General features: G+C 45.9%; 3 protein-coding genes across 3 annotated transcripts in view; 2 read left to right on the top strand and 1 right to left on the bottom strand.

The window, feature by feature from the left end:
* LOC139472842 (glycerophosphocholine cholinephosphodiesterase ENPP6-like) overlaps positions 1-3,774 on the top strand; it is a 12,022-nt gene extending 8,248 nt beyond the window's left edge. Inside the window, exons 6-8 of the mRNA XM_071255310.1 lie at positions 155-295; positions 2,431-2,536; positions 3,308-3,774. Coding sequence (XP_071111411.1) covers positions 155-295; positions 2,431-2,536; positions 3,308-3,534 — 474 coding nt within the window. The 3' untranslated portion in view covers positions 3,535-3,774. The remainder of the gene's footprint in view (positions 1-154; positions 296-2,430; positions 2,537-3,307) is intronic.
* A 2,211-nt stretch (positions 3,775-5,985) lies between these two features.
* Positions 5,986-15,320, top strand: LOC139472867 (uncharacterized). The gene is made up of 4 exons (XM_071255334.1): positions 5,986-6,060; positions 6,704-6,817; positions 13,140-13,269; positions 14,830-15,320. The coding sequence occupies exons 1-4, from the start codon at positions 6,012-6,014 to the stop codon at positions 15,023-15,025; spliced, it is 489 nt and encodes a 162-aa protein (XP_071111435.1). The 5' UTR covers positions 5,986-6,011; the 3' UTR covers positions 15,026-15,320.
* A 2,387-nt stretch (positions 15,321-17,707) lies between these two features.
* LOC139472714 (uncharacterized) lies at positions 17,708-22,233 on the bottom strand. Its single transcript, XM_071255165.1, has 4 exons — positions 22,208-22,233; positions 21,999-22,086; positions 20,554-20,841; positions 17,708-18,568 (listed from the first exon to the last, which is right to left on the bottom strand). The coding sequence occupies exons 2-4, from the start codon at positions 22,045-22,047 to the stop codon at positions 17,832-17,834; spliced, it is 1,074 nt and encodes a 357-aa protein (XP_071111266.1). The 5' UTR covers positions 22,048-22,086; positions 22,208-22,233; the 3' UTR covers positions 17,708-17,831.
* Positions 22,234-27,561: the final 5,328 nt, after the last annotated feature.

Below are 27,561 nucleotides of genomic sequence, written 5' to 3'. Positions count from 1 at the left end.
TTAAACATAATTGCTTAATTACTTTATTAATTTGTATATATTAATACATTAGTAATATCAATACAAACAGATAATGAGGTGTACAATGTATGTCTAATTGATCTTGAAACCTGGCAATCAAAAAATCACACCGAATGTATTTTGTTCATGTCAGGTTTACAATGCACTCAAGGACTACAGTCCCTACTACACAGCGTACCTGAAAGAAGATATTCCCGCCAGGTGGCACTTCCAGCATCATAGACGCGTCCCTCCAATCCTATTGGCTGCAAAGATGCCCTGGTATATTGACACGGTAGGAGTCCCCTGGCCGTATTGAACATTACATGTTTACCTACTCTGCAAACATCCTTGTATGTACAATTATGAAAACTGAACCGTGATATACACCACACGAAGGGACAGTATTTTCCAAATTTGCGTTTATTTCAATGGTGTAAAATCCGTCTTTTTGTTCTGTGATTCACCAGAAAAAATCCTAAGCATCTCTCCTTCTTTTTCGCAAATTGTCAATAATGTGACAGAAAGGAAGTAAGATTGAATCACCATTGTTTAATTTTATTTTTGTATTGTTTCTGTTGTATCGGAAACTTGGGCTCTTGTTTACGTCTTTCGTGTTACTGATATAATCTGATGCAATTCCTGGATCTCACGTCAAGCATTGTCACAAAATATACTCATGAAATATGTTTTTGTAAAATTATTTTATGATTTTTTCCAACACTGTGATTGCTAATGCATGGAAATGCACTCAATGGTATAGACATCATACCACTTGAAATATGAAGATACGAAGCATTTATGGTCATAACAATGTCGTTGTTGTCATGAAGGAGCAAGGAGCCATGAAACATCGTTCTTGTGAAGGAGCAGGGAGCCATGAAATGTCTTGTCCTGAAGGAGCAAGGAGCCATGAAACATCGTTCTTGTGAAGGAGCAAGGAGCCATGAAACATAGTTCTTGTGAAGGAGTAAGGAGCCAGGAAACATCGTTCTTGTGAAAGAGCAAGGAGCCATGAAACATCGTTCTTGTGAAGGAGCAAGGAGCCATGAAACGTCGTTGTCCTGAAGGAGCAAGGAGCCATGAAACGTCGTTGTCGTGAAGGAGCAAGGAGCCAGGAAACATCGTTGTCGTGAAGGAGCAAGGAGCCATGAAACGTCGTTGTCTTGAAGGAGCAGGGAGCCATGAAACATCGTTCTTGTGAAGGAGCAGGGAGCCATGAAATGTCTTGTCCTGAAGGAGCAAGGAGCCACGAAACGTCGTTTTCGTGAAGGAGCAAGGAGCCATGAAACATCGTTCTTGTGAAGGAGCAAGGAGCCATGAAACATCGTTCTTGTGAAAGAGCAAGGAGCCATGAAACGTCGTTGTCCTGAAGGAGCAAGGAGCAATGAAACATCGTTGTCGTGAAGGAGCAAGGAGCCATCAAACATCGTTGTTGTCAGGAAGTGAAAGGAACCATGAAACGTCATTGTTGTCAGGAAGTGAAAGGAGCCATAAAACGTCGTGGTCGTGAAGGAGCAAGGAGCCATGAAACTCCTTGCTCGGCCTAGTAATGTTTATAATTTTTTGGTCAAATGATATTTTCTAATGTATATTTTCTTTTGTCGACAGATTAGTACAGTATACGGCTCAGTTCCATGATACATTATAACACTGTGTGGAGCTTGCAGCTCAGTTCCATGGTACATAATAACACTGTGTAGAGCTCGCAGCTCAGTTCCATGATACATAATAACACTGTGTGGAGCTTGCAGCTCAGTTCCATGATACATAATAACACTGTGTGGAGCTTGCAGCTCAGTTCCATGATACATTATAACACTGTGTGGAGCTTGAAGCTTAGTTCCATGATACATTTTAACACTGTGTGGAGCTTGCAGCTCAGTTCCATTATACATTATAACACTGTGTGGAGCTTGCAGCTCAGTTCCATGATACATTATAACACTGTGTAGAGCTTGCAGCTCAGTTCCATTATACATTATAACTCTGTGTGGAGCTTGCAGCTCAGTTCCATTATACATTATAACACTGTGTGGAGCTTGCTGATCAGTTCCATTATACATTAAAACACTGTGTGGAGCTTGCAGATCATAATATCTTCAGTTTTCTAACATTCAGTGCGTCCTACATTTCTTCAATCTGTTTCATTTGAAGTAGAGAGCATTACATTTTCCCAGTGATGGGTGTTCATGATATGTCATTGCAGCATATTTTAATTTTTGAGCTGCTGTGGCCTTCGACCTTCACACCTCTCTGTCTAGATTTTATGAAGACGTTATCCACACAACCGTTCACGCCTTCATACCCTGACAACTTCTATACGCCAATAAAGGACTACAGCTGAAAGAGGTTACAGGTCTTGTAAGACAAAAATACCTACATATTTCCATGTACTCCGCTGATTCGTGTGTTATTTTCACATTTCAGCCCAACTTTGGCTACTACGCTTATGACACTGGGCCTATGCTTGGAGAACACGGGTTTGATCCGGCAGAGGCCGACATGAGCGGAATATTCACAGCATTTGGGCCAAGTAGGTCATTGAGTCTTGAAAGGTCGTATGACATGGTTTAGAATTGAAGTAAATCATTTCTTCAAAAAAAAAAAGAACATTCAATCCAAAGAGTTTGTTTAGCAGCAAAAGTGTCGAAGTCGTGTATGGGGATGACGTGTTTGTTCAATTTTTTTATGTATAGTCCAAAACAAAACAAACATAAGGCTGTCATAGAAGGCATAAGTTAGCGAATCTTGGATGGAACATGGGACGTAACTCTACACTTGATGTTGTGTATGACGACCAACTGCAACACCAAGCTCCAAGCTTCTGAAAGGAGCGATCATGTTTTGCCTTTCGTGGTCCTGTGAATGGGCGAAAAAGGAAATAGCGTTGTAAATTTTATGAATGAATCACTTACAACCTGTGGGGCGGTCGGGTAGCCTAGTGGTTAAAGCGTTCGCCCGTCACACCGAAGGCCTGGGTACGATTCCCGACATGGGTACAATGTGTGAAGCCCAGTTCTGGTATTCCCCGTCGTGTTATTGCTGGAGTATTGCTAAAAGCGGCGTAAAACCATACTCACTCACTCACTTAAAACCAGGGATGACGCCGGTTGTTTGCCAGTAGCACCCGCCACTCACACAGCAAACAATTGTGTCGGAAAATGACGTATCAAAAGTTCTGTTCCAAAATATATTAGGATCTCAAAACTGGCAAATTATTATTGAACTACTGGGATGGCAAGACATTATTAGAACGTGTTAGTAAATAAAGAGCTCTTACTTATCATGTCCGTGTTGTTGTCAGGCTTTGTCCCGGGTATGACGTCAGAGAAGCTCCCCAACGTCGACCTGTACCAGATCATGTGTAACATCCTCAACATCAAGCCTCGTTCTCACAATGGCACATGGTCACGTGTCAGTCACATGATCAAAGATGTATCTGGGAGTCGGCCATTGCAGAGTGCTCTGACAGTCGTTGTGTTCTGCATCATCCTAGCGTTCTTGAACACCTGGTGTCTTCCCAATCAATGACACCCTGGCATTAGGCAATGGTCACATAACTATTTGTTCGTGTAATTGTGCATGCATTTAAAACTATTAAATTGCAAATGTAAATCACGATTAGAAAATTGTTCGTTAGGTATTTATCTTGAATGTGTGCTACGCTTTTGTATTCCTGATTATGATGTACTGTATTGTGCAAGGGCCTATGGCTTAAACCCAAACATTATTAGAACTTCCTATTGTTTATGTTACAACCTACATATAAATGCCTGGATATTCGTACAGATCTGGCTTTGACGTCATGAAAACTAAATAGATCAGAATATATCATGATCAAGTTATTTCCGTTACTATTGTGTTCATGACGAGTGAGTGAGTGAGTTGGGTTTAACCCCGCTGTTAACAGTATTCCAGTTACATCACGGCGTGTCAGCTTAGTGTGGGAGGAATTCCCGAACTGATGCAGGTCCCAGACGTTTACCACCTCGGTGAAACCCACGAGCACGGGTGTGGTGCTGACAAACCTAGAAACATAATCGGGGCGAACCGGGATTCGAACCCATAATCATAGGTGTCTGGCGTCCCCAAGGGACGCAACACAGCACAGCGAATCGCGGCGCCTTAGACGAGTGGGCCACCCGTGCCACCCCATGACAAGGGAGATACATCTATTAAGATCACTGAAAGAAGGATGGGGGTCAATGGAGTAGTCCAGCGGTTAAAGCGTTCGGTCGTCACGCCGAAGACCCGGGTTCGACTCTCCACATGGTTACAATGTGTGAAGACAATTCTGGTGTTCCCCGCCGTGATATAGCTGGAACATTGCCAACTCCCTCAAACCCCGTAAGGCGAGGACAGTGGGGTAGAGGTTAGAGCGTTGACTCGTCACGGCGAAGACCTGGGTTCGAGTCTCTAACAAAAATCATTTCCATAATAATGAGTATATTGTACGATTTCGACAATGTCAATAACTTGTGCTTATGGATGACTATAAAGTTGTGATGATACCAAGCGTTTGCAAAAAGGTGAGTGTACTCTGCCCCACCGATGACACCCGTCACAAACACATGCAAAGGCAAGAAAATTGTTCCACAAAAAAACACTTGAACATATGGTACAAGTCAAAATGGGGAACAGCATCAGGAATTTTTGCCACCGATATGTCAAATGTGGAATTGCCCTCCACACATCTGCCTCGAAACTGGTTGAAAGATTTCATGAGGCCTTGAATGTTGTAACCCTGATCAAACAACTTTTAAGCAAGAGTCGCATGACGCTCTTTAAAATCTTTGTACAAAGAGCATGCTGGATTGTACCTCCGAGCTGTGAAATGTAGACGCCAAAGGCTGGAGCTGCTGGAATATTGCTCGACATGAAGGGAAAGTGGACTGTTTGAAAGATGTTGTCATCCCTCTTGTCGTGCAGTCTTGTCGTACAGTCTTGTCGTGCAATCTTGTCGTACAGTCTTGTCGTGCAGTCTTAACATACAGTCTTGTCGTGCAGTCTTGTCGTGCAGTCTTGTCGTACAGTCTTGTCGTGCAGTCTTGTCGAGAGTCTTGTCGTGCAGTCTTGTCGTGCAGTCTTGTCGTACAGTCTTGTCCAGCAGTCTTGTCGTACAGTCTTGTCGTACAGTCTTGTCGTACAGTCTTGTACAGTCTTATCGTGCAGTCTTGTCGTACAGTCTTGTCATACAGACTTGTCGTACAGTCTTGTCGTTATGTATAATCGAAATATGAAGCAGATAATGTTTGTTTCACTGTCCCTTTATTTCCTGTTCAAGTGACAGAGAATGGGTTAATGTATCACATGACATAAAGGGAAAGGCCAGTCTATAACCAGCCTCGATTACACACCGAAACAGATGGAAGTAAAAGACAAAACAGACATGAAAAAACGTATAAAAATCACTGAAAATCAGTCTTAATATTTACACATTGTCTACTTAATCAAGTGTCATCTGATTATTGTTCGGTAGCACAATGAATTGTTTGATGGGCATTACTTAGATGTTGACGGATGACAAAGTAGACACAATTTATGGATAACTTCTTTAACACTTTAAGTGAGTGAGTGAGTATGCTCTTACGCCGCTTTTAGCGATATTCCAGCAATATCACGGCGGGGGACACCAGATTTAACACTGTAAAGGCGACGTTTCTGTCTAGATCCTTATGCCGTTGTCAAGCAATGCTGTAGCATAGAGGTAAGGTAAGTATGATTGTATATTCGGGGCCGCACATGTTGGAACTGATAAGGCGGTGGGAGAAGACAGTTGGTATTCGAGTCGGAACCACAAATGTCATTTTATCAAAGTCTGTGTCACAATGGGAACATAAGGAACCAATATTTTCATGTTTCATCCCTCACATACTTCAAACCCATAAGTATATCACATAGACTACAATTACAATTAATAGTGCACGTTTTTCTAACGATTTCAAGAGACACGTTGAGTATGACGACTTCCGTCCCGCGTGACTTGGAGGCCTCTTGGCATTTTCAAAATGGCGTCGAATATTGTGTTGGCTGTTGTGTCGGCGATGTGTGTGGCAGGTGAGTGTTCGTTTACCGGCAGGGGGCGCAGCACATAAGTACTTGTTGTAAAAGGACCATAGCCCCTTGTGCGAAATACGCATAGTGTCGGAAAGCGCATTAAATCTATAATAGTGTGTGTGTGTGTGTGTGTGTGTGTGTGTGTGTGTGTGTGTGTGTGTGTTGGGTTTAACGCCGATTTTAACAGTATTCCGGTTATATCACGGCGTGTCAGCTTAATGTGGGAGGAAAGCCCGAAGTGATGCAGGTCTCAGACGTTTACCACTTCGGTGAAACCCATGAGCACGGGTATGGTGCTGACAAAGCTACAAACATAACCGCGGGCTAACCGGGATTCGAACCCACAACCATAGGTTTCTGGCGTGCCCAAGGGACGCATCTCAGCACAGCGAATCGCGGCGCCTCAGGCGACTGGGCCACCCGTGCCCCCCTATAATAGTAAGTCAGTAAAGAAGGAAGGAAGGACCCTGCTCTAACACCACCCACCCCATTTTAAACCCCTGGGTGCGCCAGTGGGTTCACGTAGATACTGACAGTGGGAACATGAGAACTGTTACAGTCTTACTCCTTCATTCACTCGGATGTACTGGTCACACTTGTAGGTGGAACGCTGAACTCATTGTGAGTTTTCTCGTATCTCCAGGTGTGCTGCTGGTGTGTTTCACCGCCCAAAAGTCCCCGGATGTCAGTGTGGCTGTTCACGCACGTGCTGCGGCAGTAACGAAAGCTACAACAAGGGCCACCACACCCAAACCAGGTCTGTCTGTCAATCTTGCTTATAATAGCAACAGTAGGGGAAATCAAACAATCAATAAAGCAAGCAATACATCACTCAATATATCAATACATACTTCAATACATACTTCAATACATACTTCAATACATACTTCAATACACATGTCGGTAAATCAATAAATTGATCAATACATCAAAACATACATCAATACATACATCAATACATATATCGGTAAATCAATAAATTGATCAATACATCAATACATACATCAAAACGTACATCGGTAAATCATCGGAGACAGTGGAGACAGCCACGCAGACATTCATACGCAGGCACAGACACACAGAGACATAGACGGAAAGTGGAGTCAGACAGAAACGCAGACATACATAGGCAGGCACAGACAGACACAGACATAGACGGAGAGTGGAGACAGACAGACACGCAGACATTCATAGGCAGGCACAGACAGACACTGACATAGACGGAGAGTGGAGACAGACAGACACGCAGACATACGTAGGCAGGCACAGACAGACACAGACATAGACGGAGAGAGGAGACAGACAGACACGCAGACATTCATAGGCAGGCACAGACAGACACAGATGTAGACAGAGAGTGGAGTCAGACAGACACGCAGACATTCATAGGCAGGCACAGACAGACACAGATATAGACGGAGAGTGGAGTCAGACAGACACGCATACATACATAGGCAGGCACAGACAGACACAGACATAGACGGAGAGTGGAGTCAGACAGACACGCAGACATACATAGGTAGGCACAGACAGACACAGATATAGACGGAGACATACAGACACGCAGACATACATAGGCAGGCACAGACAGACACAGACATAGACGGAGAGTGGAGACAGACAGACACGCAGACATTCATAGGCAGGCACAGACAGACACAGACATAGACGGAGAGTGGAGACAGACAGACACGCAGACATTCATAGGCAGGCACAGACAGACACAGATATAGACGGAGAGTGAAGTCAGACAGACACGCAGACATACATAGGTAGGCACAGACAGACACAGATATAGACGGAGAGTGAAGTCAGACAGACACGCATACATACATAGGCAGGCACAGACAGACACAGATATAGACGGAGAGTGAAGTCAGACAGACACGCAGACATACATAGGTAGGCACAGACAGACACAGACATAGACGGAGAGTGGAGTCAGACAGACACGCAGACATACATAGGTAGGCACAGACAGACACAGATATAGACGGAGACATAAAGACACGCAGACATACATAGGCAGGCACAGACAGACACAGACATAGACGGAGAGTGGAGTCAGACAGACACGCAGAGATTCATAGGCAGGCACAGACAGACAAGCATGAATTCAGACATAGACGGAGAGTGGAGACAGACAGACACGCAGACATTCATAGGCAGGCACAGACAGACACAGATATAGACGGAGAGTGGAGACAGACAGACACGCAGACATACATAGGCAGGCACAGACAGACACAGATATAGACGGAGAGTGGAGACAGACAGACACGCAGACATTCATAGGCAGGCACAGACAGACACAGATATAGACGGAGAGTGGAGTCAGACAGACATGCATACATACATAGGCAGGCACAGACAGACACAGATATAGACGGAGAGTGGAGACAGACAGACACGCAGACATTCATAGGCAGGCACAGACAGACACAGACATAGACGGAGAGTGGAGTCAGACAGACACGCAGATATACATAGGCAGGCACAGACAGACACAGATATAGACGGAGAGTGGAGACAGACAGACACGCAGACATTCATAGGCAGGCACAGACAGACACAGACATAGACGGAGAGTGGAGTCAGACAGACATGCATACATACATAGGCAGGCACAGACAGACACAGATATAGACGGAAAGTGGAGTCAGACAGACACGCAGACATTCATAGGCAGGCACAGACAGACACAGACATAGACGGAGAGTGGAGTCAGACAGACACGCAGACATACATAGGTAGGCACAGACAGACACAGATATAGACGGAGACATACAGACACGCAGACATACATAGGCAGGCACAGACAGACACAGACATAGACGGAGAGTGGAGTCAGACAGACACGCAGAGATTCATAGGCAGGCACAGACAGACAAGCATGAATTCAGACATAGACGGAGAGTGGAGACAGACAGACACGCAGACATACATAGGTAGGCACAGACAGACACAGACATAGACGGAGAGTGGAGTCAGACAGACACGCAGACATTCATAGGCAGGCACAGACAGACACAGACATAGACGGAGAGTGGAGTCAGACAGACACGCAGACATACATAGGTAGGCACAGACAGACACAGATATAGACGGAGACATACAGACACGCAGACATACATAGGCAGGCACAGACAGACACAGACATAGACGGAGAGTGGAGTCAGACAGACACGCAGAGATTCATAGGCAGGCACAGACAGACAAGCATGAATTCAGACATAGACGGAGAGTGGAGACAGACAGACACGCAGACATTCATAGGCAGGCACAGACAGACACAGATATAGACGGAGAGTGGAGACAGACAGACACGCAGACATACATAGGCAGGCACAGACAGACACAGACATAGACGGAGAGTGGAGTCAGACAGATATACATACATACATAGGCAGGCACAGACAGACACAGATATAGACGGAGAGTGGAGTCAGACAGACACGCAGACATTCATAGGCAGGCACAGACAGACACAGACATAGACGGAGAGTGGAGTCAGACAGACACGCAGACATACATAGGTAGGCACAGACAGACACAGATATAGACGGAGACATACAGACACGCAGACATACATAGGCAGGCACAGACAGACACAGACATAGATGGAGAGTGGAGTCAGACAGACACGCAGAGATTCATAGGCAGGCACAGACAGACAAGCATGAATTCAGACATAGACGGAGAGTGGAGACAGACAGACACGCAGATATTCATAGGCAGGCACAGACAGACACAGATATAGACGGAGAGTGGAGACAGACAGACACGCAGACATACATAGGCAGGCACAGACAGACACAGATATAGACGGAGAGTGGAGACAGACAGACACGCAGACATTCATAGGCAGGCACAGACAGACACAGATATAGACGGAGAGTGGAGTCAGACAGACATGCATACATACATAGGCAGGCACAGACAGACACAGATATAGACGGAGAGTGGAGACAGACAGACACGCAGACATTCATAGGCAGGCACAGACAGACACAGACATAGACGGAGAGTGGAGTCAGACAGACACGCAGACATACATAGGCAGGCACAGACAGACACAGATATAGACGGAGAGTGGAGACAGACAGACACGCAGACATTCATAGGCAGGCACAGACAGACACAGACATAGACGGAGAGTGGAGTCAGACAGACATGCATACATACATAGGTAGGCACAGACAGACACAGATATAGACGGAGACATACAGACACGCAGACATACATAGGCAGGCACAGACAGACACAGACATAGACGGAGAGTGGAGACAGACAGACACGCAGACATTCATAGGCAGGCACAGACAGACACAGACATAGACGGAGAGTGGAGACAGACAGACACGCAGACATTCATAGGCAGGCACAGACAGACACAGATATAGACGGAGAGTGAAGTCAGACAGACACGCAGACATACATAGGTAGGCACAGACAGACACAGATATAGACGGAGAGTGAAGTCAGACAGACATGCATACATACATAGGCAGGCACAGACAGACACAGATATAGACGGAGAGTGGAGACAGACAGACACGCAGACATTCATAGGCAGGCACAGACAGACACAGATATAGACGGAGAGTGAAGTCAGACAGACACGCAGACATTCATAGGCAGGCACAGACAGACACAGATATAGACGGAGAGTGAAGTCAGACAGACACGCAGACATACATAGGTAGGCACAGACAGACACAGATATAGACGGAGAGTGAAGTCAGACAGACACGCAGACATACATAGGTAGGCACAGACAGACACAGACATAGACGGAGAGTGGAGTCAGACAGACACGCAGACATTCATAGGCAGGCACAGACAGACACAGACATAGACGGAGAGTGGAGACAGACAGACACGCAGACATACATAGGTAGGCACAGACAGACACAGACATAGACGGAGAGTGGAGACAGACAGACACGCAGACATTCATAGGCAGGCACAGACAGACACAGATATAGACGGAGAGTGAAGTCAGACAGACACGCAGACATACATAGGTAGGCACAGACAGACACAGACATAGACGGAGAGTGGAGTCAGACAGACACGCAGACATTCATAGGCAGGTACAGACAGACACAGACATAGACGGAGAGTGGAGTCAGACAGACACGCAGACATACATAGGTAGGCACAGACAGACACAGACATAGACGGAGAGTGGAGTCAGACAGACACGCAGACATTCATAGGCAGGCACAGACAGACACAGACATAGACGGAGAGTGGAGTCAGACAGACACGCAGACATACATAGGTAGGCACAGACAGACACAGATATAGACGGAGACATACAGACACGCAGACATACATAGGCAGGCACAGACAGACACAGACATAGACGGAGAGTGGAGTCAGACAGACACGCAGAGATTCATAGGCAGGCACAGACAGACAAGCATGAATTCAGACATAGACGGAGAGTGGAGACAGACAGACACGCAGACATTCATAGGCAGGCACAGACAGACACAGATATAGACGGAGAGTGGAGACAGACAGACACGCAGACATACATAGGCAGGCACAGACAGACACAGACATAGACGGAGAGTGGAGTCAGACAGACATGCATACATACATAGGCAGGCACAGACAGACACAGATATAGACGGAAAGTGGAGTCAGACAGACACGCAGACATTCATAGGCAGGCACAGACAGACACAGACATAGACGGAGAGTGGAGCCAGACAGACACGCAGACATACATAGGCAGGCACAGACAGACACAGATATAGACGGAGAGTGGAGTCAGACAGACACGCATACATACATAGGCAGGCACAGACAGACACAGACATAGACGGAGAGTGGAGTCAGACAGACACGCAGACATGCATAGGCAGGCACAGACAGACACAGAAATAGACGGAAAGTGGAGTCAGACAGACACGCAGACATACATAAGCAGGCACAGACAGACACAGATATAGACGGAGAGTGGAGACAGACAGACACGCAGACATTCATAGGCAGGCACAGACAGACACAGATGTAGACGGAGAGTGGAGACAGACAGACACGCAGACATTCATAGGCAGGCACAGACAGACACAGATGTAGACGGAGAGTGGAGACAGACAGACACGCATACATACATAAGCAGGCACAGACAGACACAGACATAGACGGAGAGTGGAGTCAGACAGACACGCAGACATTCATAGGAAGACACAGACAGACAGTGGAGAGAGACAAGCAGACGTCCATAGTCAGACACTTGCTGAGAAGCAGACATTCACGGACAGACACAGGCACACAAATGGAGACATACAGACAGACAAACAGACAAGGCCAAGGCATACACCCGCGGATTATCTCCCCTTCTCGAACGCCCGCACTGACACGGATTATATCCCCTTCTCGAACACCCGCACTGAAACGGATTATCTCCCCTTCTCGAACACCCGCACTGACACGGATTATCTCCCTATCTCGAACACCCGCCCTGACACGGATTATCTCCCCTTCTCGAACACCCGCACTGACACGGATTATATCCCCTTCTCGAACACCCGCACTGACACGGATTATATCCCCTTCTCGAACACCCGCACTGACACGGATTATCTCCCCTTCTCGAACACCCGCACTGACACGGATTATCTCCCCTTCTCGAACACCCGCACTGACACGGATTATCTCCCCTTCTCGAACACCCGCACTGACACGGACTATCTCCCCTTCTCGAACACCCGCACTGACACGGATTATCTCCCCTTCTCGAACACCCGCACTGACACGGATTATCTCCCCTTCTCGAACACCCGCACTGACACGGATTATCTCCCCTTCTCGAACACCCGCACTGACACGGATTATCACCCTTCTCGAACACCCGCACTGACACGGATTATCTCCCTTCTCGAACACCCGCACTGACACGGATGATCTCCCTTCTCGAACACCCGCACTGACACGGATTATCTCCCTTCTCGAACACCCGCACTGACACGGATTATCTCCCTTCTCGAACACCCGCACTGACACGGATTATCTCCCCTTCTCGAGCACCCGCACTGACACGTTGCCTTTACTTATCACAGTCGTGTGTATCCACTGCACTGATCTCGACTGCTACACTTCTCCCGTGAGCTCCGCCTGCGTCGGCAACGACACCTACTGCATCTCAACAGTCACCGACCACAGCACCGGCAACAGGAACATCGTCAAAGGGTAGGAGAAAATGCGCAGCTTGTTGGAACTTTACCTTACCTGATCATATCACGAAGTCCATTAATACTGCGCCAGATTCCATTCACCAAGTTAATGCTCATGGCGCTACGTAGTTTTAGCAAGTAGTGCTAATGTAAGGGGGAGTAGAGTTGATAGTGTTGTGTTTTCAGATGAGCCTTAATCTAGTCATAGAACTTCCAGAATATGAAGTGACATCAGCAAAATTTTTTGTGTTGGTGAAAGGGGGGCAACTCGTGTACAGTACGTTGCCATTTGTCACGACTCTCACCATTCGGGGACCATTCTTGATGCCTGTAAGTATTTGACCCGTAGGGGCAAGGAGATGGGGGCCGGTCTCAAGGAGATGGGGGCCGGGCTCAAGGAGATGAGGGTCGGGCTCAAGGAGATGGGGGTCGGGCTCAAGGAGATGGGGTCAGGCTCAGGCTCAAGGAGATGGGGGCAGGGCTCAAGGAGATGGGGGTCAGGATCAAGGAGATGGGGGCAGGGCTCAAGGAGATGGGGGTCAGGCTCAAGGAGATGGGGGTCGGGCTCAAGGTGATGGGGGTCGGGCTCAAGGAGATGGGGGTCGGGCTCAAGGAGATGGGGGTCGGCCTCAAGGAGATGGGGGCCGGGCTCAAGGAGATGGGGGTCGGGCTCAAGGAGATTGGAGGAGATGGGGGTCGGGCTCAAGGAGATGGGGGCCGGGCTCAAGGAGATGGGGCCGGGGTCAAGAAGATGGGGGTCGGGCTCAAGGAGATGGGGGCCGGGCTGAAGGAGACGGGGGTCGGGCTCAAGGAGATGGGAGCCGGGCACAAGGAGATGGGAGCCGGGGTCAAAGAAATGGGGTTGGGCTCAAGGAGATGGGGTTGGGCTCAAGGAGATGGCAGTCGGGCTCAAGGAGATGGGGGGCCAGGCTCAAGGAGATGGGGGCCGGGCTCAAGGAGATGGGAGTCGGGCTCAAGGAGATGGGGGGCGCCCTCCCCCTTCACACCTTTTTATCGACAAGTTTTCCGAAGTGATGCGGGTCTCAAACGCTTACAACTTTTGGAACATACGAGCACGGGTATGTTGCTGACATACCTAGAAACGTAATCGGGGCGAACCCACAATTATAGGTTTCTGGTGTGCCCAAGGGAGGCAACTGTGCACAATGAATTTGCGGCGCCTAAGATGAGAACAGGTTGGTAGGGCTGGTAATCAACGTTTTAACACTAAGTGAGTGAGTGAGTTGGGTTTAACGCCGCTTTTTACAGTATTCCAGTTATATCGCGGCGTGTCAGCTTAATGTGGGAGGTAGGCCCGAAGTGATGCAGGTCTCAGACGTTTACCACTTCGGTGAAACCCACGAGCACAGGTATGGTGCTGACAAAGCTAGAAACATAATCGCGGGCGAACCGGGATTCGAACCAATCATAGATTTCTGGCGTGCTCAACGGACGCAACTCTGCACAGCGAATCGTAGGGCCTTAGACGACTGGGCCACCCGTGTCCCCTTTTAATACTAAGACAAAAACCAACATTTTTTATATTTTTTATTTGCTCTCCTGACTCTATTTCCAGGTGTGCGTCACTACCACAGTGTCAGCAAAGTTATTCGTCCACCCAGGCACAGCCTCGTTGTCGTGGTATTGACCACCAGGTGTCAGGTTATGCGATCACGTGCTCCTTCTGCTGTAAGGGAGACAACTGTAACAACGGACCTCACCTGACGCCGATAGAGGGCGTCCCATTCGCGGGAAAGGCGATAATTGGCTAGCTAGATAACCTACGAGGACATTGGAACATGGTCATCTGAGAAACGAGCAATCGTTTTTAGTTTATCTGTTATTACAATACAGTAAACTACGGTTATAACGAACTCAAAGAGACCACTAATTTTAATTCGTTATAACCGTAGTTCGTTATAAGCATATGTACAAGAAATATAGAAAAAATGGACTGAACTAAGAAACAGTTCGTTATATCCGGAAGTTCGTTATATCCGGAAGTTCGTTATAAGCGTAGTTTACTGTACATAATGTGTTTGTTAAATAAATAATCGTAATGCTGAATGTTGTTTTCCCCGAGGTCTAGTAGATAGAGCGTCTGCCCGGAGTGCGGAAGGTCAGTGGTTAAAGCGTTCGCTCGTCACGCCAAAGACCCGGTTCGATTCCCGACATGAGTACAATGTGTGAAGCCCATTTCTGGTGTCCCCCGTCGTGATATTGCTGGAATATTGCTAAAAGCGGCGTAAAACCATACTCACTCACGCTCAGTAGTTCCGACACGGGCCGCGTTATACCCAAAGACGTTAAGAGATGATGTTTGTTGTTTCCCAGCCTGACGCTCATCATTAAGGGGATAAAACAAGGACTGGTCGGCTCGGAGTCAGTATACTGTGTCTGAGCGGGGTTTTCTTGTTAATCTGCGGCATGGTATCTCAGTGGGGTGGGACTATTAAACCTGTAGTCACACAAACCTACAAACACGTACCTGCACGCCGCTATTAAGTGCAATAACCACTCTTATTAGTGTAAGGGCGACTAAAATGGACAGGGTGGTCAGGGTCGGTGCAATAGTTGCGTGGGCTCGTACGTTGCTCATGATATCAGCCACCGGTTTGTCAAGCCCAAACTATGTAATTTACAGGTCATCGTAATGTTTTGATTTTGTTTGTTGCTTAATGCCTTCCTCAGCAGTATTCCAGCTATATGACAGGATCTTTAAATATTCGAGTCTGGACCAGACAATCCAGTGATTGACATCATGAGCATCGATCTACGTAACTGGGATCGATGACATGCATCAACCTAGCCAGCGAGTCTGACCACCCGAACCCGTTAGTCGCCTCTTACGACAAACATGGGTTGCTGCAGACCTATTCTTGATGGGACTCACCGCAATGTTGTTGAAATAAAACTGCAGGGCAAAATAAAGTATACACCCATGTTTTATGATAGCTAGAAATAAAACACACAAGAAATAGTTATTCGATTTTATACGGGTATCATATTTGTGTTTTATATCTTGAGTTTGTAGTGTTTCGGCAACTAATTTTAGCCTAGTAACGCTTTGATAACGTTCGTAATATAATTTCAAGTGTATACTTTCTTCCGCCCAGCAGTTTTGTACGTTAAAAGCCAATAAACCAAGGGAAATGACTCTTTTTCGACATTTGGCAAAGTCCCGTATCTTCATAATGACCTGTCCGATTTTATTCGAGTTTCTTTCATATGAAAGCTTACTGAAGCTATACATTACTTATAGTCTCCGATATCTCCAGAAGGGTCAATGGGTCGTTATAGGCAACAGAGGTCAACGATTTACTAAAACTCGTGTTTGCTTTCTTTTGCCCTGCAGCACAGGTGATTGTGGTATAAAATAACACGCCGACAAACAAAACAAAGGCAAAACTACTGTGTACAGGGGCTTATAACATGTAATAAATACAGCGCAGCGGATGCACAAGAAGGAATCACAATAACAACCATACAGCAGCCCTTTATGACGTCACATAATCATGACGTCATGCGTGTATGACGTCATTTAGAGCACAATGCCTTTTAACAATGAAACTGTACTCTTTTGTCGCCAATTAGTCAATCTGACTCAAAGGTGGTTCTGGCAATATCAACTACCCCCCCCCCCCCCCCCCCTGAAATAAAACAAAGTATGATAAATTAGGCAATACTCTAATGCAAACTAAATAAATAACATGATTTCTACAATGAAAGAACAAACATTATTTAATAATATTTGAAATAGATCAAACTTAGTGTCTAAGACCTCAGTACAAGCATAAAGATTCATAATGTGGCCTATTATGAAATCCATATCTGCTTGTCTGCTAGGCTATCGCTATGTCAGTACACGTACGTATACGTCGTCGTGCAAGACGAAGATGTTTCTCGTGCATCGACGCGTCGTTTTAAATCCTGCCCATCAAGAATTTTACTGGATGCATAATTTATGGTTTATGCTTCGTTTACATGACATGTTGTTAATGGGCCGAGTTCACTGGGTGCACAGTTCTGTTTGTTGCTATTCTTTTTTTCTTCTTTTTTTTCTTTTTCTTTTTTGTTGGTGTTCCTCTCGCAACACTTTTGATTTTATTAAACAAAAAAATAAACGTCCTACGTCCCACCTTAATAAATGTGCCAGAGAAACATATCTGTTTATATATCATAACTACCTCATATTTTCAATAAGATTGTTGGTTTACAATCTATACAGAAGTAACTAGGCTTGAGTGCTTGCTTAACGCCGCACGCAGCAATATTCCAGTTATATGACGGCGGTCTTGAAATATTCGAGTCTGGACCAGACAATCTTGTGACTGATATGAGCATCGATCCACTCAATTTGGATACGATGACATGCCTGAACCAAGTCAGCGAGCCTGACCACCCGATCCCGTTAGTCGCCTAATACGACAAGCATAGTCGCCTCTTACGTCAATCATGGGTTGCTTGAGGCCTATTCTCGACCCGGATCTTCACGGGTCGAATATTTACAGACAGCCGTCATATAGTGCGGGGTTAAGCAACAAACAAACAAATCTATACATTTCATACATGCTGTTGTTATGTGGCCTGTGTATATACGGAGTAGCGAAAGTTGGCTGGGGAAGGAGTGTGTTCTGAAAGCGCATGCGCCTGCCTGTTCACCATCTTGGATATGATGGTCGACACACCACTGTCAAGCCGCAGTTGTTTTCCCGACACCAGGCGGAGCTGCACGTGATGGCGGTGTCTGCTGAACACGCCAAACACGGGCCACAGGTCACGTGACGTGTCAACGTTCTCAAACACGTGCAGCACATCCATCTTGGCGAGATCTATCACAACAAGCTCCCGCCTGTCAAAGTTCAAAAGAAAGCCATATTTGAGTGTGAATGTCTCGTTCTTTCTACACTCCTTCACAGGAAAGTGACACAAAGGGCGACAACCGTTGACAGCCCTGACACACACGTGGTCTGGATGGTCGTAGCAGGTGGTCAGTCTGAGAATCCATGTTTGACCGGGCCCCTCTACCAGACCGCTCGTGTCGACTGCCTCCGCTAATGCGACACCCGCCTCGAATATTGGCAAGCCGTACAGGTGAACTTTGAGGTCACACGTCACCTCCACCTGCCAGTAACGCTGACCAAGGCCGCGGAGACTGGACGACGCAAGGGCTCCTGGGTAGATTTTGAGTCGTGGGGGACGATGTCGTGACGTCATCAACGGCGAAACATACCCGGATGTGGAGTCATGTGACGTTATTCCTCCATCGTACCGGAAGACATCTGCTAGTGGTGACTGTCGACCTCGATACGTTGCTGGAAAATGAAATTGTGAATGTTTAAATAATACAAATCGTTAAAAATGCTTGAAATCTTTGTATTTCATTGACTGAGAGGCGTTTATGGTATTATTAAACATTGCACCTAAGGGTGCCGTTGTACAAATGATCTTAGCGCTAAGGTGATCGTAACCCCCATATCTTAACACAGACTTACGACAGTCGTAGCCTTAAGGTTGTTTTGTACAACGGCACCCAGGTATATTCGAGAGACGTCCATGACAAACTCTTATCGAATGTGCAAAATTGTCATTTTCCTTTTAATAATGGTGCCGATTTCTCCTCCCCTCTTGTTGTCATGACGACGTATGAGACTCAGACTATAACCTTTCAGCAATAAAACGTGGGGTTTGCATCAGTCATGCTCGAACTCCCAATCTATCCAGGCCTGTCCACTGCCAGTTTAAGTTTTGTTTGTGACAAGGGCCCCGCCCCTCAACGCTAAGTCAAACGTAACTACCAGCCAATCACTACTGACGACTCGCTATGGGCCGAGGCCCGGGACACATATGTCAGCTCTTGGATTCGAACCCACAATTCAGGCACGCCTACAGAAGACAACCTTGCAGATGGTCCAGAGGTTAAAGGCGCTGCAATATACCGTGCAGAAATACACTGGTCATGGGTTCGTATCTCAGATTCACCCTGATTGTAAACCCTCGTTTGACGACCCGTGAAGATCCGGGGTAGATAAGGTCTTCAGCAACCCAAGCTTGCCGTGAAAAAGCGACTATGTTTGTCGTAAGAGGCGACTAACGGGATGGGGTGGTCAGGCTCGCTGACTTGGTTGATGCATGTCATCGATCCCAATTGCGTGGATCGATGCGCATGTTATTAATCACTGGATTTTCTGGTCCAGACTCAATTATTTACAGACCGCCGCATTGCTGAAATATTGTGCGGCGTTAAAAAACAAACCAACCCTCGTTTGACAGCACCACGTGTTCGGAAGTTGCACCAAAGATCTTGTTCTTTCCTCCCACATATATAGAGCTGACAAGCTATTCTTAGTGTCCACGAGGACGGTAACTTTTACAACAAACAAAACATGGAGTAAATGTGCATCTGAATGCCTTCCGGAAACCTTCCGAAATCTGCAATTGTTTTGAACATTTTCTAAATTGAACAAAATGCACTTCAAAAATTTTAGCATTTTGGGGGGAAAAGTTTTTTGAAAAAGGAGGTCTGACTTTTCATGCTGTGTTAACCTGAAAAACTACACCGTTCTTCCTATCTCACTTCCACACGATTTGAATCAGATATTGGACTTGTAGTTGAAACCATGAGTCAATCTCATTAAAATCAGATCCTAGTTATCACTATCGCTAAACAAGATCAGAGGAAATCCCATGACGGGTCACGTCAGAACGACCTTTCATTCGACCAATCAAAGCGTCGCTTACCAGATCATGAAAGTGACAGTCGGAATGTGTTTTCTAAACATGCAACCTCGAAAACTTTAAAACGGGATATTCCGAACGACAGTTACGGCCGTACGACTGATTCCGACAGATTCCGTAGGATATACATTTGAACGTAGGAGGCGTTGCACAGTACGTGGGAAGCACTGCAATACAATGGTAACCATATATTGGACATTCTGTTGTTCAGTTTTCAAAATTTTAAATGAGAAATGTGTCAACATATTTTTCAAGCGTAGCCTGAAATGGAAGTCGCCAGGTTGAAACGAGTGCCGTGAAGCTCGAGAAAGCTGCTTTCTAAATTGGCTGATGTCCACTTCTTGTTATTTGTTTCAGTGGTTGGTCAAAGGTCGCGAAAGGTCGTTCTGACGTGATCCGTAATGGGATGTCCTCAGATCTTTGTTTAGCAACAGCGAGAACTTTAATTTTAATGAGATTGAACTATGAGTTTACAAGTGGTAAAAGTTTTGATTATGTTTATGAACATTGAGGAAAAGGGTAAATTATCGACTTCTCAAATGCATTGACGGGTGGTTCTTACATGACGTGACCAGTCGCTTGTAATCACTTCCGGTGGTGAAGGGAGATAACCCTGGACTGCTGGGAAAATCGTATGTGCTTCGGGTATTGTTGGTGAAAGATAAAGGGCGTTTATCTCTGTCACGTGACCTGGTATATGTGTCTCCCCTGCCGTCTGAACGCTTTGAGAACGTGTGGTCTTTCCCATCATGCACGAGTTTAGGTGAGTTCTGGTTCACAAGTCTTCCGCCGTCTGCTAGGTGGCAGCACCAGGTGTTAACAGAGTCCTCGCCTATCACCAGGTTGGGGCCTAGGAGAATGCCATGCGTTAAAGAAAGATGGGGAAATACATGTCATGTCTTTTAACATCTGATAAGATTTGGTTTGGTTTGTTGTTTTACGCCCACTCAGCAATATTCCAGCTATATGACGGCGGTCTGTAAATAATCGAGTCTGGACCAGACACTCCAGTGATTGATATCATGAGAATCGATCCACGCAATTGGGATCGATGACATGCTTCAACCAAGTCAGCGCGCCTCACCACCCGATCTCGTTAGTCGCCTTTTACGGCAAGTATGGGCTGAAGACCTTTTCTATCCCGGATCTGATAAGAAGAAGGTGGACATTTATATTCTGGCTAATGTCCGCTCAACCTCCAAGTACAGTCCGTTCTCATTGAGTGCAGTTGTTTATTCCTGCAAATTAAAACAACGATTTTTTTAAAAACTTTACCAATACCATGTTCATTTGTGTAGAGTTTGTTTGTTTGTTTGTTTGTGTGTTGTTTAATGCCGCACTCAGCAACATTCCAGCTATGACGGCGGTCTGTAAATAGTCTACACCAGACAATCCAGTGATTGACTTCATGGGCATCGATCCACGCATTTGAGATACGATGACATGAGTCAACAAAGCCAGCGAGCCCGACCACCCGATCCCGTTAGACGCCTCTATCAACAAGCATGGGTTGTTGAAGACCTATTCTATCCCGGATTTTCACGTGTCATGGCTACGGTTGGTCCATAAATATATTTCCTTTCGAACATGGTCGGAAAACATTTCTGGGTATATCATGGAGTATGAACTAGTTTTCTTGGATATAAAAAATATCCTATTTTTATGGAATTACGTCGAAACAGCACATTAAAAAAACAGTGGGCAAATGAGATCAGTGCAGAACGATTGTCATCACGCTGTTTTCATGTAAATTGAACGCCGTTGACATGGAAACGTTTTCACAATTAATAGCTACAGTTAAACATCGCATGGAACGAGAACATATATCGGGAGAGCCTTTGAGTGTCCGGTCTGGGTATATGATTATTTTTCTCAAAATGGTCGGTCATTTTACCATCCAACTGTCTCCGGAACAGCCAGAATGAAATAGCCGAACGTGTTCAGACAGATGCACGTGACATGTGACACGAACGCTGGAGACAATCAGACGACACACCGATCACTCACTTGTACATGACGGGAGTATCTGAAGCGAGTCGTCTAGCTTCCGGTCCATCTGTAGTGATTATCTCCCTTCGCAATCTTTGCCGCCCAACTGGAACAGATTATACAAGGTTATGCTGGAACCGAGTGAGTGAGTGAGTGAGTGAGTGAGTGAGTGAGTGGTTGGGTGAGTGAGTGAGTGAGTGAGTGAGTGAGCAGTCTAGAGATGTTACCCAGAAGGCACAAAGTGGCCCGTCAATCAAGGCTGTCGGGCGCAAAGGACGTGTGTTATTTCCTCAACACCGTGACAATCAGCTATTGTTCAGAGCTGGTAAAGTCAACGGCAGCCTATACACTGGAGGGGGGGCGTCTCATAAATAATGATTATCATTCTTATCAACATGAGTGAGTAAATTGTGTTTTACTCCGGAGTCACTGTTTCGAATCATAGGCCCTGATCCGACGTTGTATTTTGGCTACATTTCCTAGGTAATATATACAGATGGTAAATCTTCAGGCCCCGAAACTAACTGAATGTACTATCTCGTGTATTTTATTATGATCTCCCGACACAAAGTGGGGCGGGGATATAGGAACGGAGTCTGTCCGTCCGTCCTTCCGCTTCTCAATGTGGACATTTTTTCTCAAAAACTATTGAAGTTAGAGAAATGAAATTTTACAGACGAATGTGACTGGTCACAATCTTAAAGGACTTCGAAAATAGGCGTCGTGCATTATTGTTTTACAGAGTTATGGCCCTTGCTCCGTGCTTTTCAACTGAAATGGGGACAGGTTTTCTCAAAATCTACTGACTCGTCTAGAATGAAAGTTTTCATGCTTATCTAAGAGAGTTCACAAATTAGTCCCGTAAATTTCTTCTTTACAGAGTTATGGCCCTTGATTCATGTTATTTTACTAGTTGCATAGTGTGTGCAATGGGAATAAGTTTTCTCAGACGTTTTGGAGTTTTTTTTCTGGAGAAGGGACCTTTAAATGTTTTAATTTCACATTTAATCATTTTTTTCTGATGACGTGCATGTAGGACTGAAAGGACCTTTTTATTGTTTATATTCACTACTATATAAACAAACAACATTCTAATGTGCCCCATGTCGGGGGAAAGTGATAACGCTGTTTTCTTGTTAAATTAGTCAGCGATTACAACCTCCGTGGTCTAGTGGTAAACCCTGTCTGGCGCTCGGCATTAAGGGGCTAAAACATTGACTGGTCGGCTCGGAGTCAGAATACTGTGTCTGAGTGGGGTATTCATGTTAAACTGCGGCATGGTATCTCAGTGAGCTAGCACTATTAATCGGCATTAGTCCGTACTAGTACAAGCAGCCACACACACACGTGCATGCACATCGCTATGTAAGTGCAATAATCATGGACGCGACCTTAACTCCCATTCGCCCTCACCTCACCTCACCTCACCTCACCTCACCTCACCTCACCTCACCTCACCTCGCAAACGCGGCTCCCGTGAGAATTGTCTTCAATATCTTGTGCGTTTATAGCACACGGTGTAAAGAGTGCCATAAACTCGAAAACATATTGAAGTCAATTCTGATAAATAAATACGTCAACAGTGACTTCACAGACTGCCTATCATTGACACACAGAGCGGAGACAACACTACGAAACCAATGGCATTCTTCGGCCCATTCGTCACCACTCGCCCCTTTTCCGAAACCTGCTTGTCCCGGAATAACCCGAGTTGGTCACGAGTGCCTTCAGCCCAATAACGCAACACAAGCCCCGCCCATTCAAACATCAGCCAATCAGAAAACAGTAGTCCGTCAGTGTGCGTGGCTTAATTCGTTTTGGGGACACGGGTGGCCCAGTCGTCTTAGCTGCCGCGATTCGCTGTGCAGAGTTGCGTCCCTTGGCCACGCCAGAAACCTATGGTTGTGGGTTCGAATCCCGGTTCGACCCGATTATGTTTCTAGGTTTGTCAGCACCATGGGTTTCAATGAAGTGGTAAACGTCTGAGACCTGCTTCGCTTCGGGCTTTCCTCCCACATTAAGCTGACACGCCGTGATATAACTGAAATACTGTTAAAAGCGACGTTAAACCCAACTCACTCACTCACTCATTCACTCACTTAATTCGTTTTAGGTTTATGAACAAAAAAAAGCAAAATGAACTGCTTTGATAGCCAAAAAAAATACGAATTCCATCACTTGCATTTTTTTTACATCATAATGTACATAGGTATATAGTATTTACACTTACAGTTCTGTATATATACAAAATATCTTTGATACGAACCCTACACTTATTGCCCAAGAAGGATGTATAAGATTGTACTTCCTATCAATAGAGCGATATTGGGTAAAAGCCAGGTCTAAATATCCCGAAAATCCCCCGTATACTTGACACGTTCTCTGTGACTAACTCCCTGTTATTGCTAACACGGACAAGCGGCCTTCTTGATCAGCACGACGAGTGGAATGTGATACTTGTGGTGTATGTGGTCGTGTCGAGTGGTTATTGTCATGCTGCTTTGTGTTGTAAACAAACAGACCCGACGCTCAATAGACCTTCCTAGTGCCTACCTTTTGAGAGACTATATACAGGCACGGTAGACTAACACTTAGTCTCTGAAATGGAAATATTGTAAGATCTTTTGTTGTTGTTTAATTGTCTTTTAATGCATTATGCAAAGGAGCCCAGGGAATCTCTTTATTCAACTGAAGAAATCTAGACTTGCTAAAGTTGTTTGGACATACTTGAGAGTTTTCCGATAGTTTTGGTGACAGGGTCTGAATAGGGGTAAGTTGTTTCTGTGTATCCCTGTAGACTGTATATCGCTTGTAACAGGAGTGTTGTCGGAGGAAAGCAGTATCTCAGTCATCTCTCGAGGCTTCATCTTGATGTGAGTGGAGCGTCAAAGCGATGTAGGCCAGGAACATATTAAGTGAAACCCACAGGCAGGGTTTAGTGAAACCCACAGGCAGGGTTAAGTGAAACCCACAGGCAGGGTTTAGTGAAACCCACAGACAAGGTTTAGTGCAACCCACAGGCAGGGTTTAGTGCAACCCACAGGCAGGGTTTAGTGAAACCCACAGGCAGGGCTATAGTGCAACCCACAGGCAGGGTTTAGTGAAAGCCACGGGCAGATTTTAGTGCAACCCACACGCAGGGCTTTACTGAAACCCACAGGCAGGATTAAGTGAAACCCACAGGCAGGGTTTAGTGCAACACACAGGCAGGGTTTAGTGAAACCCACAGGCAGGGTTTTAGTGAAACCCACAGGCAGGGTTTTAGTGCAACCCACAGGCAGGGGCTAAAGTGCAACCCACAGGCAGAGTTTAGTGAAACCCACAGGCAGGGCTATAGTGCAACCCACAGGCAGGGTTTAGTGAAAGCCACAGGCAGGGTTTAGTGCAACCCACAGGCAGGGTTTAGTGAAACCCACAGGCAGGGCTATAGTGCAACCCACAGGCAGGGTTTAGTGAAAGCCACGGGCAGAGTTTAGTGCAACCCACAGGCAGGGCTTTAGTGAAACCCACAGGCAGGGATTTAGTGAAAGCCACGGGCAGGAATTAGTGCAACCCACAGGCAGGGTTTTAGTACTGATAAACCAAGGATCATTCTCAGGGCGAACACTCGATACAACCTTACACATTGTAGACGATCACTACTGTAGTAGTAGTAGTAGTAGTAGTAGTAGTAGTAGTAGTAGTAGTAGTAGTAGTAGTAGTAGTAGTTATAACAGTAGCAATATTACTTTGCAGTAGTGGTATTATTAGAAGCAGTGGTAGAAGTAGTAGTAACAGCAGCAGTAGTAGCAATAGTAGTAGCAACAGTAGAATTAGTAGTAGAAGTAGTATAGTAGCAGTAGTAGTAATAGTGGTGGTGGTGGTATCACCAGTAGCAGCAGTAGTAGCAGCAGCAGCAGTAGTTGTGGATGACACTTATCACTGCCAGTCTATAAATATCTGCAGTAATATACATGAAAGGAAATGCCAAGTGTACGATGTGTGTGTATACGTACAGTGAGTTGTGTGGCCGCGTGTGTACGGTGAGTTGTATGGCCGCGTTAGTCCTGCACCATGACCGTGGAATATATTTATATTATGAAAAAATAATAATCTAGAAATGCATACAAAAGCAAGTCTAGCCAGCTCAAGCTAGCTCTATTCCACAATAGGGAATTTTTTTATTTTTAGAGTCAAGAAGGATATTGTGTAATATAAGATTTCAGAGACTAAATGTTAGTCTATGGCCGCGTGTGTACAGTGAGTTGTGTGGCCGCGTGTGTACAGTGAGTTGTGTGGCCGCTTGTGTACAGTGAGTTGTGTGGCCGCGTGTGTACAGTGAGTTGTGTGGCCGCGTGTCGGCAAGGTGTGGAGTGTTAAACAGTCACACACCACTTCACCTGTTTACCGGCAGATTATCAGCCACTCAAGTTGGAGAAACTCAGTTAAAAAACAACGCTGGTGTGTCCCCACCGATCTGCACTCGACACCCAAGGAGGCCAGAATTCACTTACTCAATTCCTACAGTGACTATCAGTAACGACGGGCAGGTAAACCAGTGGTTGATAGTACGAGTAACGATGGCCAGGTAAACCAGTGGTTGATAGTACGAGTAACGATGGCCAGGTAAACCAGTGGTTGATAGTACGAGTAACGATGTGCCAGGTAAACCAGTGGTTGATAGTACGAGTAACGATGGTTCAGGTAAACCAGTGGTTGATAGTACGAGTAACGATGTGTCAGGTAAACCAGTGGTTGATAGTACGAGTAACGATGGCCAGGTAAACCAGTGGTTGATAGTACGAGTAACGATGGTTCAGGTAAACCAGTGGTTGATAGTACGAGTAACGATGGAACAGATAAACCAGTGGTTGATAGTACGAGTAACGATGTGTCAGGTAAACCAGTGGTTGATAGTACGAGTAACGATGTGTCAGGTAAACCAGTGGTTTATAGTACGAGTAACGATGGTTCAGGTAAACCAGTGGTTGATAGCACGAGGAACGATGTGCCAGGTAAACCAGTGGTTGATAGTACGAGTAACGACGTGCCAGGTAAACCAGTGGTTGATAGTACGAGTAACGATGGTTCAGGTAAACCAGTGGTTGATAGTACGAGTAACGACGTGCCAGGTAAACCAGTGGTTGATAGTACGAGTAACGATGTGTCAGGTAAACCAGTGGTTGATAGTACGAGTAACGACGTGCCAGGTAAACCAGTGGTTGATAGTACGAGTAACGAGGTGCCAGGTAAACCAGTGGTTGATAGTACGAGTAACGATGTGTCAGGTAAACCAGTGGTTGATAGTACGAGTAACGATGGCCAGGTAAACCAGTGGTTGATAGTACGAGTAACGATGTGCCAGGTAAACCAGTGGCTGATAGTACGAGTAACGATGTGCCAGGTAAACCAGTGGTTGATAGTACGAGTAACGATGTGTCAGGTAAACCAGTGAGTTGATAGTACGAGTAACGATTCACTGTCATGACACGATAACACATTATTTATAGTGATCGACTAGCCCTCAATAGTCGACTCCAGCGACAAGCAGGAGGATGTCGGGGGGGTCTCTCTGATTAACCCCCCACCCCAACGACACCTT

The sequence above is a fragment of the Haliotis cracherodii genome, unplaced genomic scaffold (assembly GCF_022045235.1).
Source record: "Haliotis cracherodii isolate W230 unplaced genomic scaffold, xgHalCrac1.p SCAF_25, whole genome shotgun sequence".
Classification (NCBI taxonomy): Eukaryota; Metazoa; Mollusca; class Gastropoda; order Lepetellida; family Haliotidae; genus Haliotis; species Haliotis cracherodii.
Note: the sequence above shows the minus strand (reverse complement) of the source record. Positions and strands in the feature narration are given on the sequence as shown.

Excerpts from the sequence above, each read along its gene's own strand:
- LOC139472867 (XM_071255334.1), top strand. The coding sequence starts at position 6,012 with ATGGCGTCGAATATTGTGTTGGCTGTTGTGTCGGCGATGTGTGTGGCA. Across the intron at positions 6,061-6,703 it reads GTCGGCGATGTGTGTGGCAG|GTGTGCTGCTGGTGTGTTTC; the intron begins GTGAGTGTTCGT and ends TCGTATCTCCAG. Across the intron at positions 6,818-13,139 it reads GGCCACCACACCCAAACCAG|TCGTGTGTATCCACTGCACT; the intron begins GTCTGTCTGTCA and ends TACTTATCACAG.
- LOC139472714 (XM_071255165.1), bottom strand. The coding sequence starts at position 22,047 with ATGGACCGGAAGCTAGACGACTCGCTTCAGATACTCCCGTCATGTACA. Across the intron at positions 20,842-21,998 it reads GATACTCCCGTCATGTACAA|GCCCCAACCTGGTGATAGGC; the intron begins GTGAGTGATCGG and ends GCATTCTCCTAG. Across the intron at positions 18,569-20,553 it reads CAAGCGACTGGTCACGTCAT|CAACGTATCGAGGTCGACAG; the intron begins GTAAGAACCACC and ends TTCATTTTCCAG.